Source organism: Narcine bancroftii, chromosome 5 (assembly GCF_036971445.1).
Source record: "Narcine bancroftii isolate sNarBan1 chromosome 5, sNarBan1.hap1, whole genome shotgun sequence".
Lineage (NCBI taxonomy): Eukaryota > Metazoa > Chordata > Chondrichthyes > Torpediniformes > Narcinidae > Narcine > Narcine bancroftii.
In genome coordinates, this window is record NC_091473.1 from 83764359 (window position 1) to 83781082 (window position 16724).

A 16724-nucleotide genomic window follows, 5' to 3' on the forward strand; every position below is an offset into this window, starting at 1 on the left:
TGGGACCAAGGTAAACTGCCTCAGGATCTTCGTGATGCCACCATCATCACCCTGTACAAAAACAAAGGCGAGAAATCAGACTGCTCAAACTACAGGGGAATCACGTTGCTCTCCATTGCAGGCAAAATCTTCGCTAGGATTCTACTAAATAGAATAATACCTAGTGTCGCCGAGAATATTCTCCCAGAATCACAGTGCGGCTCTCGCGCAAACAGAGGAACCACTGACATGGTCTTTGCCCTCAGACAGCTCCAAGAAAAGTGCAGAGAACAAAACAAAGGACTCTACATCACCTTTGTTGACCTCACCAAAGCCTTCGACACTGTGAGCAGAAAAGGGCTTTGGCAAATACTAGAGCGCATCGGATGTCCCCCAAAGTTCCTCAACATGATTATCCAACTGCACGAAAACCAACAAGGTCGGGTCAGATACAGCAATGAGCTCTCTGAACCCTTCTCCATTAACAATGGCGTGAAGCAAGGCTGTGTTCTCACACCAACCCTCTTTTCAATCTTCTTCAGCATGATGCTGAACCAAGCCATGAAAGACCCCAACAATGAAGACGCTGTTTACATCCGGTACCGCACGGATGGCAGTCTCTTCAATCTGAGGCGCCTGCAAGCTCACACCAAGACACAAGAGAAACTTGTCCGTGAACTACTCTTTGCAGATGATGCTGCTTTAGTTGCCCATTCAGAGCCAGCTCTTCAGCGCTTGACGTCCTGCTTTGCGGAAACTGCCAAAATGTTTGGCCTGGAAGTCAGCCTGAAGAAAACTGAGGTCCTCCATCAGCCAGCTCCCCACCATGACTACCAGCCCCCCCACATCTCCATCGGGCACACAAAACTCAAAACGGTCAACCAGTTTACCTATCTCGGCTGCACCATTTCATCAGATGCAAGGATCGACAATGAGATAGACAACAGACTCGCCAAGGCAAATAGCGCCTTTGGAAGACTACACAAAAGAGTCTGGAAAAACAACCAACTGAAAAACCTCACAAAGATAAGCGTATACAGAGCCGTTGTCATACCCACACTCCTGTTCGGCTCCGAATCATGGGTCCTCTACCGGCACCACCTACGGCTCCTAGAACGCTTCCACCAGCGTTGTCTCCGCTCCATCCTCAACATCCATTGGAGCGCTTACACCCCTAACGTCGAAGTACTCGAGATGGCAGAGGTCGACAGCATCGAGTCCACGCTGCTGAAGATCCAGCTGCGCTGGATGGGTCACGTCTCCAGAATGGAGGACCATCGCCTTCCCAAGATCGTGTTATATGGCGAGCTCTCCACTGGCCACCGTGACAGAGGTGCACCAAAGAAAAGGTACAAGGACTGCCTAAAGAAATCTCTTGGTGCCTGCCACATTGACCACCGCCAGTGGGCTGATAACGCCTCAAACCGTGCATCTTGACACCTCACAGTTTGGCGGGCAGCAACCTCCTTTGAAGAAGACCGCAGAGCCCACCTCACTGACAAAAGGCAAAGGAGGAAAAACCCAACACCCAACCCCAACCAACCAATTTTCCCTTGCAACCGCTGCAATCGTGTCTGCCTGTCCCGCATCGGACTTGTCAGCCACAAACGAGCCTGCAGCTGACGTGGACTTTTTACCCTCTCCATAAATCTTCGTCCGCGAAGCCAAGCCAAAGAAGAAGGTTGAGCTAAATAAACAGTAGAGACTGGACAGTAGAGGTCAGTCTTGGGGAATAGCTCACTGTGCAGGTGACCTATGAACTAACGACTGAACCAGAGCTCTGTTAAGCTTTATTCTTATGCTGTGTAATAAACTGATTCTCCTATCACTTCATTTAACGAACACACTGGACTCAGACAACAAATGGACTAAATTAAGGGTAGGGTAAAGCCAGAGTCTGACAGATGGAAGCAGATTATGAATAGGTGGGGGGGTCACGGTTCTCAGTCAATACACACCGTGGGGCTGCACGGAGAACCATTGGTAAATTTAAGCATAGGACCCCACAGTGACAAGATGGTATTTTTAGTAGATTCTGGGGCAGCCCGGTCTAGTATTTTACAACCACCCGAGGGTGTTAAGATAGAGGGGACCGTGATGATTTCGGGAGTAGGAGGAAGAGATTTTACGGTCCCTGTATTAAGGGATGTAAGAATACAAATGGGAGAAAAGATAATAACAGAGGATATTTTACTAGTTCCCCAAGCTGGAGTTTGTTTGTTAGGACGAGATTTACAGGACCAATTGGCTATCGGCACCAGACCACAGGAATCGGGTGTCGGGGTTCAATTGTATGTATTAAGCGAGGAAGATCGAGAACTAATAAATCCTGGAGTATGGGCAGAAAGAGGCAATAGAGGGGTGTTAGATATTCCTCCCCTGCAAGTTACTCTAAAAGATCCTGAGCAAGTAATTAGACCAAAGCAGTATCCAATTCCGATGGCTGGCCGAAAGGGGCTGCAGCCAGTAATTGACCAGTTGGTGAAAAATGGTATACTCAAACCTTGTATGTCACCTTTTAATACCCCAATTTTACCTGTCCAAAAACCAGACGGTACCTATCGATTAGTGCAGGACTTGAGGAAGCTGAACAAAATTATTCCCACCCGTCACCCAGTTGTACATAATCCCTATACAATAATGGGTAAAATCGATCCCCATAGTAAATGGTTTAGTGTGATTGACCTCAAAGATGCTTTCTGGACCTGTCCATTAGCAACAGAGAGCAGAGACATGTTTGCCTTTGAATGGGAAAATCCTTTTACTGGATGCAAGAATCAATACCGGTGGACAGTCCTTCCCCAGGGCTTTACAGAATCACCAAATTTATTCGGCCAGGTCTTAGAACAAATATTAGATGAGGCTCCTCGGAGAGAGAATTGTCAGTTGATACAATATGTTGATGATTTGTAAATTACGGGAAAAACGTACGAATTAGTTAAACAGTATACTGTTGAACTTTTGAATTTTCTGGAGAATAAGGGTCTCAGGGTGAGCGAATCCAAATTACAATTTGTTCAATCAGAAGTTAAATATTTAGGTCATCTGGTAAGTCATGGAACTAGGAAAATAAGTCCAGAGAGGATACGTGGTATTCTACAGATCCCACCTCCCAAGAATGCCCAAGAACTTAGGAAATTCCTTGATTTAGTGGGATACTGTAGAATCTGGATTGAAAATTATTCTAGCCTGGTCAGATTTCTCTATGATAAACTCACGATTCTAGGGGGTGAAGCTGTTGTCTGGACAGAGGAAGAGATTAAAGATTTTAACTTGGTGAAACAGCGCCTTATTAGTGCCCCAGTGTTGGCTTTACCCAACCTAAATAAGCCATTTGACCTATATATCAATGCGAAAGGAGGTGTAGCCATCGGAGTACTAACACAAGAGAGGGCAGGCTGTAGACAGCCAGTTGCTTTTCTGTCAAAAGTTTTAGACCCTGTTTGTCGTGATTGGCCAGAGTGTGTGCAAGCCATCGCAGCCACTGCTATTTTAGTTGAGGAAGGACGAAAGATTACGTTTGGTGTCCCGATGATAGTTCACACCCCTCACACAGTCCGCAATATTCTCTTACGGAAGGTGGCTCACAGACTCTAGAATTTTAAAATATGAAACGATCCTAATGGATAGGGATGATTTGACCCTGATTACGAATAAAGAACACAATCCAGCAGCTTTCTTGGTTTCTCCAAATTCTGACAATACCATAAATGAGTTAGAGCATCTATGTTTAGAGGTAATAGATTTACAGACCAAAGTTAGAGAGGATTTAAGCGATGAGCCTTTACAGTAGGATGAAAGGTGGTTTATTGATGGATCTTCCCGGTGCATTGATGGCACTCGCGATAGCGGGTATAGTTTAGTGGATGGGAAAGAAGGAGTGGTGATTGAAGCCGGTCGCCTTCTCGGTCATTGGTCAGCACAATCTTGTGAATTGTATGCCCTCTGTAGAGCTCTCCAGGGTCTAGAGAACAAGGTGGCCACTATCTACATGGACTCAAAATACGCTTTTGGTGTAGTGCACACCTTTGGGAAGATCTGGAAAGGGCGGGGAATGATAACTGGAAAAGGACAAAAGTTGATCCATGAAAACTTAATTGTCCAATCTCTAGATGCTCTTACATTACCTGAGGAAATAGCTGTGGTTCATGTACGAAGCCATCAAAGTGGTGACAGTCCTGAAGCACAAGGGAACAGAGAGACAGATACAGCTGCCAAACAGGCTCTGCTCATGGAGAAAATAGACATGCAGCTGTTACTGCCCACCCTGGAGTATCCTATTCATTCTATTAAACCTGGTGATTGGGTATATGTAAAAGCATGGCAAGATCACCAACTAAAACCTGTCTGGGATGGCCCCTATTGTGTATTTTTGATTGCAGACACTGCCGTGCGAACGAAAGGGATGGAGCCACATCCAACGAATTAAACGAGCTGCTGAACCACAGACTAACGACATTAATAATCTACCCTCCACCGGGCGTGCTGTCCTTCATCCTTCTGATCTGAAAGTTACACTACGCCGGGAAAAAGTGCTGTAATGTTGTTTTTACCATTTACTGTATTGTTTACTTCTTGGTTCCCCGTTTTTGGGACATCCCTAAATTACTCACGATGTATTAAGTCCTCCTGGAATAGGGGCAGCAGAGGTGACAATTCTTTCACAGATATAAAGTATAGTCATAGTGGGGTATGGGTTAATATAGGATCCCAACATGGACCAGGGGAACAGAACGGCTCTAGAGGAGTAGATTTGATTTGTATTTTGGCCTCTAAAGGTATTAAAAAGAGGAGTTTTAAAGGGATAGCACAAAGAAGATGGTGGAACAATGACAGACAGAATGTTAGTCAGGATTGTACACGTAGCAGAGATAGAGTGAATTCATATGCTAATGTTCACAGACAGGCTGCAACTCACAGGTTCAGTGACAAGAAACACCCCTCCCCAACTTGGTCTCCTGTAAATCATCCTTTGGGTCACACAGACATTTGGAATGTTAAGAACCACCACTGTAAGGGGAGTTCCAGTTGTAAATGACGTAAGCTGCTCCAGAACACCACAGCTGCTTGGCATTTAAATCGTTTAATCAGACTCCAGCCTTGGAGATCATCACCGAACAGACAGTGATGGCCCTGAATTTATGGGCTGAAGAAAGACGACAGAGGGGGGGAGTCACGTGATGGAGTAGTGGCCGGTCAGGGAATTCCAGCCCTCTCCGGAAAAGTTGAAAAAAAACGCACAAAACACAAAGGTACAAGAATAAAAATTAAAACAAAGTAAAAGTAAAGGTGAGAAGAAAATGGCAGCGAAGAGAGAAAAGTCGAAAGCAACGGGAAGAAGAGAAGATGAAAGAACGTCAGAAGAAGAAGGTGAAGGCCTTACCTGTCCGAGGAGGCCCGCCACGGAGAGAGAAGCCCGCTCCCTAAGGTCAGTGGAAGTTCCGAGCTCGGGACTACAAAAATGGCTCGCGGAGCCGAGTAAAAGTGCGCGATGTGCATGAAAAAAAACACACTGACGGGAAGGGGGAACAGCTGCGGAGTCGATCTCCACAGCTGAGAGTGACAGCTGCAACACAACAATAGGAGGAGAACATAGAAAACAACGAGAACAAGAAAGAAGAGAGCAAAAAGAAAACAAGGAAACAACAGATGGCCAACCCAGAGGAAGAAGAAGAAGAACATAGAGAAATGGAAGAAGAAGGGAAAGGCAGGACAATGGATATATCTTTTTTTAAAGCATATATGGAATCAGTGAAAGAATGGCAATTACAAGAATTTAATGAAATAAAAAGAAGAATTAAGAGTGCAGAAGAAAAAAATGAATAAAATAGAGATGGTCATATCAGAGATAGGAAAAAGAGTGGACAATGTGGAAGAATGAGAAATAATCGTAGAAATGGAAGTAGAGGACTTAAAAGAGAAATTAGAAGAATCTAATAAAAAAGTTAAAGATGCACATAAACTGTTAGCTCAGAAGATAGATATAATGGAAAACTATAATAGAATAATATAAAGATAGTGGGCCTTAAGGAAGATGAAGAAGGCAAGAATATGAGAGAATTTATAAAAGATTAGATCTCCAGGGTCCTAGGAAGACCAGAATTACAGGAAGAAATGGAAATAGAGAGGGCACATAGAACACTAGCCCTGAAACCACAACCGCAGCAAAAACCAAGATCCATTTTAGTAAAATTCTTAAGATATACAACAAGAGAAAATATATTGGAGAAAGCAATGAAGAAAATAAGAGAAGACAAAAAGCCACTGGAATACAAAGGTCAAAAAAAATTTTTCTATCCAGATATAAGTTTTGAACTCCTGAAGACGAGGAAGGAGATTAATACAGCAAAAATGATCCTATGGAAAAAAGGATATAAATTTATGTTAAAGTAACCAGCGGTACTTAAAATAGTTATTCCAGGGCAACAAAACAGACTATTCTCGGATCCAGAGGAAGCACGAAAATTTGCAGAACAACTACAAAACAAGCAGAGAGATGAAGACATGTAATGAGAGTAAAAATGACAACGAACTATATGTATGTGTGTATATGGGTATATATATATATATATATATATGTATATAGATGTGTATGTATATATGTGTATACATGAGTGTATCGTATTTAGAGGAAAATATATAGAGTATAGATAAGAATTAATAAGGGAATGAAAGGGAATAGAGGGAATAAGGAGGGAATTAAAAGAGTGACCTTTGTTATATATGAAAATTGAAATCTTTTCCAGGGGGGGGTGGGTGGGGAGGAGTTACGGTCACTGCAAAATCAGTTGACGCTTGCGAGTGAATTCGCAAATCCAAATGGAGAGGGGAGATGTGGTTGCCCGACAAGGGATAAAGGGCAACTCAGGAGGGGGAGGGGAGAATGGGGTTAAAGAAGTTTTAAATAGGAGAATAAGGAAAATGTTTGATGTTTTAGAAATGTTGTCTTATTAAGTTTTCAAAACAAGAAAGCAGAAATGGATAAGAAGGAAAGGTGATGATGAGGAAACGGAAAGGGAAGATAAACAAAGTATGAAATGGCTACGTTGAACTATATGACTTTAAATATTAACGGAATACATAACCAAATCAAAAGGAAGAAACTGCTAAATTTACTGAAAAAAGAAAAAATTGATATAGCATTTGTGCAAGAAACACATTTAACTGAAATGGAGCATAAGAAATTAAAGAGATTAGGTAGGACATGTAACAGCAGCGTCGTATAATTCAAAAGCAAGAGGAGTAGCTATATTAATCAGTAAAAATGTACCAAATAAAATAGAAGAGGAAATAATAGATCCAGCAGGGAGATATGTAATGATAAAATGTCAGTTATATTCGGAGTTTTGGAATCTACTCAATGTATATTCACCTAACGAAGAAGATCAAAAGTTTATGCAAGATATTTTTTTGAAGATAGCAGACATGCAAGGGAACATATTAATAGGAGGGGATTTCAACCTTAATTTGGATTCAAATATGGATAAAACTGGGGAAAAAATTAACAGAAAGAACAAAGTAACCAAATTTATAATTAAATCGATGCAAGAAATGCAACTTTTGGATATATGGAGGAAACAACACCCAAAGGAAAAGGAATATTCATATTATTCGGGTAGACATAAAACATACTCAAGAATAGACCTATTTCTGTTATCAGCTCGTATGCAAGATAGAGTAAGAAAAACAGAATATAAAGCTAGAATATTATCGGACCATTCATCCTTGATATTGACAATAGAGTTAGAGGACATCCCTCCAAGAATGTATAGATGGAGATTAAACTCCATGCTACTTAAAAGGCAGGATTTTAGAGAATTAATTGAAAGACAGATTAAAATGTACTTTGAAATAAATACGGAATCAGTGAAAGATAAGTTTATACTATGGGATGCAATAAAAGCATTCATTAGAGGGCAAATAATAAGTTATGTAACCAAGATGAAGAAGGACTACAATCAGGAAACAGAGCAGTTGGAAAAGGAAATAGTAAATATAGAAAAAGAATTAGCAATGAAGTAAGACACAACTAAAAGAAGAGAATTGGCAGATAAAAAAATAAAATATGAAATACTACAAACATACAAGGTGGAGAAGAACATAATGAAGACAAAACAAATATTATGAACTAGGGGAAAAAATGCACAAAATTCTAGCATGGCAGCTTAAGACAGAACAAGCTAAGAAAATGGTATTGGCATCAAGGAAAAAAGACAAACAAATCACATATAATCCAACGGAGATTAATGAAAACTTTAGAGAATTCTATGAACAATTATACCAAACTGAAAATGAAGGGAAAGAAGGCAAAATAGATGAATTTTTAACTAAAATTGAACTACCAAAATTACAAATAGAGGAACAAAATAAATTAACAGAACCATTTGAAATAGTAGAAATACAAGAGATAATAAAAAAACTACCAAATAATAAAACACCAGGAGAGGATGGATTCCCAATTGAATTCTATAAAACATTTAAAGATTTATTAATTCCTCCCCTCCTGGAAGTCATCAACCAGATTGACAAAACACAAAGCTTACCAGATTCATGTAAAACAGCAATAATTACAGTAATACCAAAGCAAGGGAAAGATCCACTCGCACCAGCGTCATATAGACTAATATCATTACTTAACACAGATTATAAGATAATAGCTAAACTATTAGCAAACAGATTAGCAGATTATGTACCTAAAATGGTAAATCTAGACCAAACTGGTCTAGACGCACAACAGACAATATTTGTAAATTTATTAACTTAATTCATACAGTAGAAGGGAGTAAAGCGCCAACAGTAGCAGTTGCTTTAGACGCAGAGAAGGCCTTTGACAGAGTAGAATGGAATTATTTATTCAAAGTATTGCAAAAATTCAGTTTACCAGAGAAGTATATTGATTGGATTAAAGCATTATATAAGGGGCCATTGGCGAAAGTGACAGTAAATGGATATATATCAAAGCAATTTAATTTAAGCAGATGAACAAGGCAGGGATGCCCACTATCACCCTTATTGTCCGCATTAGCTATAGAACCACAGGCAGAATTGATAAGAACAGAAAATAAAATAAAAGGGATAAAAATAAAAGACAATATAAAATCAGTTTATTTGCAGATGATGTTATAGTATACTTAACAGAACCAAACTATCAATAAAAGAATTATATAAGAAATTGAAGGAATATGGAGAAGTGTCGGGTTACAAGATTAACGTAAATAAAAGTGAAGCAATGCCAATGAATAATGCGGATTTCTCAAAATTTAAGAAGGAATCACCATTCAGATGGCAAACGCAAGCAATAAGATACCTAGGTATACAAATAAATAAAAATCTCGGCCATCTATATAAACTCAATTATTATCCACTAATGAAAAAATTACAGGACGATTTAGAACATTGGAAATATTTACCACTAACACTAATAGGAAGGATAAACTGTATTAAAATGAACATTTTCCCAAGGATACTATACCTATTTCAGGCATTGCCAATACACTTGACAGAGAAATTCTTCAAGGAGTTAAAGAAAATAATAAGGAAATTTTTATGGAAAGGGGGGAGAAACCGAGGATAGCACTAGATAAATTAACAGAATGGTATAAACAAGGAGGCTTACAACTGCCAAACTTTAAAAATTATTATAGAGCCGCACAATTAAGATACCTATCAGATTTTTATCAAACAAGGGAAAAGCCAGATTGGACTAGATTAGAACTAGATAAAATAGGGGAAAAGATACCTGAACACATATTATATAAATGGGATGAAAAATTGGTACAACGTAGGAGTTCTCCAGTATTACATCATCTGCTCAATATTTGGAAGAAGATTCAAGTAGAAAGGAATAAAACAAATTACCAATTACCAAAACTAATACTGACGCAAAATCAGTTACTCCCTTTTACAATAGATAACCTTTCCTTTAGAGAATGGGAGAAAAAAGGGATCAAAAGATTAGAAAATTGTTTTTCAGGAAATAGATTATTATCCTTTGAACAAATGAAGGATAAATATAATATAACTCAAGATACAGTGTTGGCATATTACCAACTGAGATCCTACTTGAAGGACAAATTAGGAAGCAGTCTGAGGTTACCAGAGGGAAGTAACTTTGAATATGTGATTACAGATACAATGATAATCAAAAAATTTATAACAAATATGTATATTAAACTGCAAGAAAAGGAGAATGAGGAAACAAATGGTAAAACTAAACAAAAATGGGAACAAGATTTAAATATAAAGATAAAGAAGGAAACATGGGAGAAGTTATGCTCTGGAACGATGAAAAATACAATAAATATGAGGTTACGTATGATATAATATAACTGGATACACAGGCTATACATTACACCTCAAAAGTTAAATAAATGGGACCCAACAGTATCTGACAGATGTTTTCGTTGTAAAATAGAAATGGGAACAACAATTCATGCAATCTGGACATGTGAGAAAGTAGAAAAATTTTGGGAAGATCTAAACCAGATATTAAATAAAATTACAGAAAACAATATACCAAAAAACCCAGAGATCTTCCTCCTAAGTAACATAAAAAACAAAGAATTTGGACTTGATTTGGATGGTGCACAAAAAAGATTTGTTAAGATAGCTCTAGCCGTAGCAAAAAAATGTATTATGTCAACCTGGAAATTAGAAGATAATTTGACAATACAACAATGGTATATAGAAATGAATAAGTGTATTCCATTAGAAAAAAATAACATATAATTTAAGGAAATAATATTGAAATATTTGAACAAATATGGGAGCCATACATGAAACACAATAGAGAAAACCTACCGGGGACATCTACCACCTAAAATAACGAAAGGAGAAGGAAATGAAAAGAATTGACTCAGTGGAATTTCTTGTTTATTTTTATTGAATGACAACATTGTTTGACTGGTTTAATGTATCTTAGATTTTGTACTTTAAATGAATGGGGGGGAGGTAGGGAGGGTGGGATGGGAGGAGGGAGGGGGGGAGAAAATGACACTGTATATATTTGAAAAGGAAAATGTATGTATAATGTGGTTTATGGTGTGAAAAATAAAAAAATTTAAAAAAAAGAAAGATGACAGATACGAGCCACAGTTCAACAAAACCGCCTGGCTTTCGATTACTCGTTGGCTGCCGAAGGCAGCGTTTGTGAAAGACTGGTTAATGACAATGCTCACAACGGCCAGGCGGTTAAAGACACTTCTTCAGGAGTTCGAAAATCTTCCCATGCCCAGGTTCAGACTTGGCAACCTTGGTCCGGTGTGGGGTGGACTAGACTTTTTATAGGTAACTAGAGTCTGATACCCACAGCCCTTATAGCAGCTGGACTCGCTATTCTGGCCATTATGGTGCTCCCATGCCTAAAGACTTGTGTGCAGTATTTAATTCAATGGATCCCTCGTCAGAACACTATAACCCAAAGGATGTATGTTTCCCTAATTCTGTCTGATGATGCTGAGACTGCAGTTCGTTTACTGACCACCTGGGAAAAAGACCAAGTTTACAAGTAATACATTCCAGTTGAGAATTCACGAAGCGTAGCTAAAGAAAAGTGAGGATTGTGAGAGATGAGTAAAACTGATATGAAAATATGAAAGATGAAGAAAACTAGTATGGATATATGTGTAATGAATAAAGCCAGTATGAATAGGATAAGGATAGATAATAGAATGTAGGAAGTAAAGTTAATCTGAATAAGATAAGGGTCTTCTAAGCCTTAGAGAGAGTCAGCAAGTTCTGCATATGTAATTAGTAAGCCTTAGACAGAATTAGCAAGTTCTGCATATAAGAAGGTTGTAGCCCTAAGAGTCGGGAAGGTGTGAATTAGAACAAAGGCAGGTTTGTGAATAAGGACAATGACATGATAGGACACCGACAGTATACCCCCTGGTCCTCCAAGTTCACAGAATCCAGACTGGATTGCCTAATGCCAAACTCATCCAGGAGGCAGAAGAATGTAAGGGGGAGGGTACTTCTATACTGAAATAAACTGTATAAAAGTTGGGTGAGCCTCAGTGTGTGTGTGTATTCCCAGGGTAAGGGGAAGCACCCAACTTTGCATTGTTGTATAATAAATGTTCTTTGTTTCTCACAGTAGGATAGGTACACTTTAAAAAGGGAGTGGTTTTTTTTCAGAGGATGAGGTGAATTAAGTAATCAGAAGTTATCTCAGTTTGCAAGGTTAAAATATGGGAGCAGTTCTGAATGGCGATGAGAAATGGCAAGTGCTAGTAAGAGAAATCTACAGCAGGAAGAGCAGAGCACAAATAAAAAAATTATCCTCCTTGTTAGTTAATGCAACAATATAGAGCAATTTTAATGTTCATAAACATTGACCAAATTGAATTTGCAAAGGTAGTCTTGAAGATAAATTCAAACAGTGAATTCAAGTCAATTTTTCTTGAGAAAAACTGAACCAAAAAGGCTACAAGCTATTTTAGACAGTCAGGATTAATCAATAATCTCACAAAGAAATTTTTGGAATAGTTTGAACATGATAGAATTTCATATCAGTTGTTTCTGGAAAAAAATGGGTGTTCTTGTGTATTAAACAAAAATATTGGAAGTACTTAATAGATTAAGCAAGTTCAATTGCAGTATATGTGAAAGTTGAGAAAGCTTTCTACAACTGTGCACTGTATTGGCGAGACTATACTGGAAATAGTACATACAATTTTGGTCTCTACATGTAAGGATGGATATACCTGGTTTATACTCAATAAAGGAAGGTTTATTGGGTTGATTCCTGGGTTGAAGGGATCATCTTGTGAGGAGAATGTTGTAGTGTAGATTTTGGAGGACCATGTGTCCTCTCCAGCCAGAACCTGGTCGGAATGTGGAGAGTTATGTTATGTGATGTCTCTGGTAGGAACCTGGTCAGAAGCCACCAGGTCTGTCAATCAAGGTCAAAACCACCAGTGCTGAGCATTCACCCTTTTCATAAGATCACATATTTCACCACTGGTTCTGTAAATCACATGGGCTGACCAGCAGTGGGGTATAAAGGCAGACACATGGAATTGCCAGGTCATTTTTCCCCCAAGGAATAAACCAGAGCACCAGTCCCGGTCACAAGCCAGAGCCGACACTGAAGAATCGATACTAGGGTACATGACAATAATGAGCGTGTGGATTTGTGGTCATCATACCAGGATTCTTCTTTTTCCTTTTTAATTTGAGTGCCATACCTGCAGTAAGTTAAGGGGTAGTGGGTACTGTTTGCGTTTTCATCTACTGTGCACCTATATCTAGCGCAGTTTATAGATATTACGTGTTTAGTCTGCGTCCAACGTGATTGTTTGCATATTCTAGAATGTGTGAATGATTGTGATTTCCTATGGTAAATTTCCCTCACAGGCTAAAAGAAGGCTGTTATTACATCCAAACTGCATCAAGATTCATTGTTCCTTGGACCAGTCGAACTTGTTCCTAACTACAACAAATCCTCAGACAAATGACAGATGATCTTATTGAAAGACAAGATACTCAGGAGCATAACAAGGTAAATCCTCAGTGAAAGAACCTAGAACCAGGGAGCATAGTTTCAGAATAAAAGTTACACATTTAAGATGAAAATGAGAGGCAACTTATTTTCTCCTGTGGTTAAGAACCTTCGGGACTAGTTAGCCACCAAGAACTGCAAAGGTTTAATCATTGAATACATACAGGGACAGTAAAGACACTTACAGTCTACAGGATGGGAAGTCATGGATTATGGGAAATAGAGAAGAAAGAAAGACAGATCAACCATAATCTTGTTGAATGTTAGAACAAAGTTTGAGGTTATATTGTCCACTTTTGTTCTTGTTTTAACTTGCATCTGTAGCATGTTTCCCAAAGTAGAAAATGCCTAATCCCCATTTCAGTGCTGCTGTGGGTTACATATGTACAATAAAAATTGTACCACCACATTTGGCGTCAGTGCATGTGACCAAATCCCCAACATCACCCCTCCCCCACCTATATGCTCATCTTATTAAGCATTTGAAAATATGGTAATAATTATAACTTAACTTAAAGTGGCCCTCCAAACTTGTAGGTTTGGACATCCTGCTGTAAACTGAGACCATAACATCTTTTTGAATTTCAATTCTTCCAGAAAACAAATAAATTGACCATTGACCTCAAAGAATGTTGTGAACTTCTTGGTTGAGGTCACTCACATATTGGAGAAACATCTCACTAGCCTCCAATCAGACAGCATCAATATTTATCTCAATATTTTATTTTTGATTTTCAAAGACTCACACAAATTCAAACAATATAATCTCTCTCAACAACTTTGAGTCTATTTTTCCCCTACCCCTCCCTCTCCCATACCCCAATACCATGAGAAAAAGTTTATACAAATTAAACAAACACAAAAAAAAACAATCATCGATAAAATCACAGACCCTTAAAGGAAATTAAGAAAAACCAAAAGTAATCTGAAATAAAAAAGATAAGGAACAAAATACAAGAACATGTCATCTGCATCACAACCCACTTAATTAATCTCAATCAGTCCACTAATGGAACAAATTATCACCTTCCTTTTATTCAGAAGGGTATAATTATATCTGCATACCAACATGTTGTAGATAAGGTCGCCATACCCTAACAAATGTGTCATATTTCCTCCTTAAATTATATGTGATTTTCTACGGGGAATACAATTCTGCAATTTCCGTATTCCATCATGTAATATTTAGTTGGGAGTTGGAGTTCCACGGGACAGCTATACCCTTACTACAAGGCAACCTTCACAAACAGAATTTGGTTCTTGGACAGTTTAAAACACACATCCATAATGTTTCCCAGAAGGTACAATTACGGATCCTGTGGAGAATCTACCTTTGTAAATTTTTTTCTAGAATGTCCCCCTGGTCCTCCCAGAAGGATCTCACCTTTGAACACAGCCAGGATGAATGGATAAAAGTTCCAATCTCCACACCACACCTAAAGCACATTTCCAAAATTTCTGGTTTGGATTTATGTAATATTTGTGGTGTGAGGTAGAATTGATGCAAGAACCTGTATCTGGCATTAATGACTGCTGTCATGCTGTCCCAACACAGGACTGAACAGCACCGCTTGTGGATTCTTGTGCCCAGGTCCAATTCCCACCTTTCTCTCACCTTAGGTAAGCCCGGCTTTTGGCCCGCACTTTGGAATAAGAGATACATTGTAAAGATAAACTTATGCATATTCCCCTTTTGAATTAGAATCTCCATGTCACTACTCATGGGTAGGGCCATAGATGGTCCCAAATTATCCCTTAAGAAAGATCTTAACTGAAGATAGCTGAAGAAGGTTTTATTGGACAAATCATACTTATGACAGCATCAGTAATGACCTCCAATTTCCATGAACCCCCCTCCCCAGTCTCTTTCTTTCCCTACCCCATTTCCTTTCCTCCAGCTCACTAATCCCATCCCTTCCTTTTCTTATTCAGAGATGTGTCCTGCTTAGCCCTCTACACTCTCCTCATCACTTCTCAGCTTCTTTCTCCTCCATCCTTCCATGTGTACCCACCTATTATCCCTTATCAGTTAGCTTCCTTCCTTCCTTCCCTCCCCCTGGCCCTACCTTTAAAATTCCTGACAAAGGGCGGAGGCCCAAAACATTAGCTGCCTTTTACTTTCTATGGACGTTGCATGACCTGCTAAGTTTATCTAGCACTTTGTGTCCTGCACTAGACCCCAGCACCTGCAGATCTGTCTTGTTTATCTTCACACTGTATCAAAACTGACTCCAACATGTGGCTATGAAAACAACAATGGCTGCATTGAAAATGTAACTTTTTAACTGTGAAACACTTTGGAACATTCTGAAGATTTAGTAAGAGTTATATAAAAGTAATGTGTTACTGCATACCTGTTTGCTCTTCCACTTGCTTACGCATTTTCTCAGTGGGGTTCAAGTTGTCAGGTATTTGATCAGCAGGAGTAAGTAGAGATACATCTTCAAAATCTTCATCACACATTTCCAAGAGCTATCCCGTAATTCTAGTGAAAAATATAAATAGAGTTAAGATCAATGAAGATCATATTTCCATTCACAAGGTAGGCATAAATGTGCCAAACAATTAACACTGATTCTTTGTCATACTGAGATACATAATTGCAAATTATGCTGCAAGATGAACACGTGAAATTAAAAAACTAACTTTATTAATATGCATTCAAATTATGAATGCCAACATCAACATTTAATCAGTTGAGGGAATTGTCAGAATGTAATCTCTTCCTCTTGGAATTCAGTAATTTTACCCTCTAATCCTTAGGACACACTCCTTGCTGAGCTTGCATCAATCACTTTTGGCAAGTCCACCCAGCCTAACATTGACTGCTCAGATTCTATCCATCCTATACTCATTCACACTCGTCTTCTTTGAATCAAGTGGCTGTCAGCTCCTGAATACATTAAAAAGCCTTCGCCTTTATTTTCTCATCTCTTTTCCTGACCTACTTTCCCACCGTGTTCCTTCATTTTCTCATACTTCTGCAAACACGCCATTTTTCCTCACTCAGACCTCCTGAGGACTTCTCAACCCTTGCCCACTGCTGAGAACATCCATTTCGCGGGTCTGCTTTCTGACGCCTTCCCAAGTTTCTCTCTGATTCTAAAGAAACTTATACCCAGACTCCCACATTTGGACCGGGCTTTGATTCCCAAAGCTTTCAGACACCGAATTTTGTGGAACATCTGCATTTCCGCCACGTCTTATTCCCAGTCATTGCAATACAGAATGTCCTTTCACTTGT

At 39.1% G+C, this 16724-nt stretch overlaps 1 protein-coding gene across 4 annotated transcripts in view; it reads right to left on the bottom strand.

Annotated features, from left to right (window-relative positions):
* The window catches only part of axdnd1 (axonemal dynein light chain domain containing 1), a 215522-nt gene that overhangs the window by 198504 nt on the left and 294 nt on the right, over positions 1-16724 (bottom strand). For all 4 annotated transcript variants that reach the window (XR_011357692.1, XM_069938137.1, XM_069938136.1 and 1 more), the window contains exon 2: positions 15835-15965. Coding sequence is in view for 3 of the 4 variants with exons in the window: in XM_069938137.1 (XP_069794238.1) it covers positions 15835-15943 (109 nt within the window). In the remaining variant the exon portion in view is untranslated. The remainder of the gene's footprint in view (positions 1-15834; positions 15966-16724) is intronic.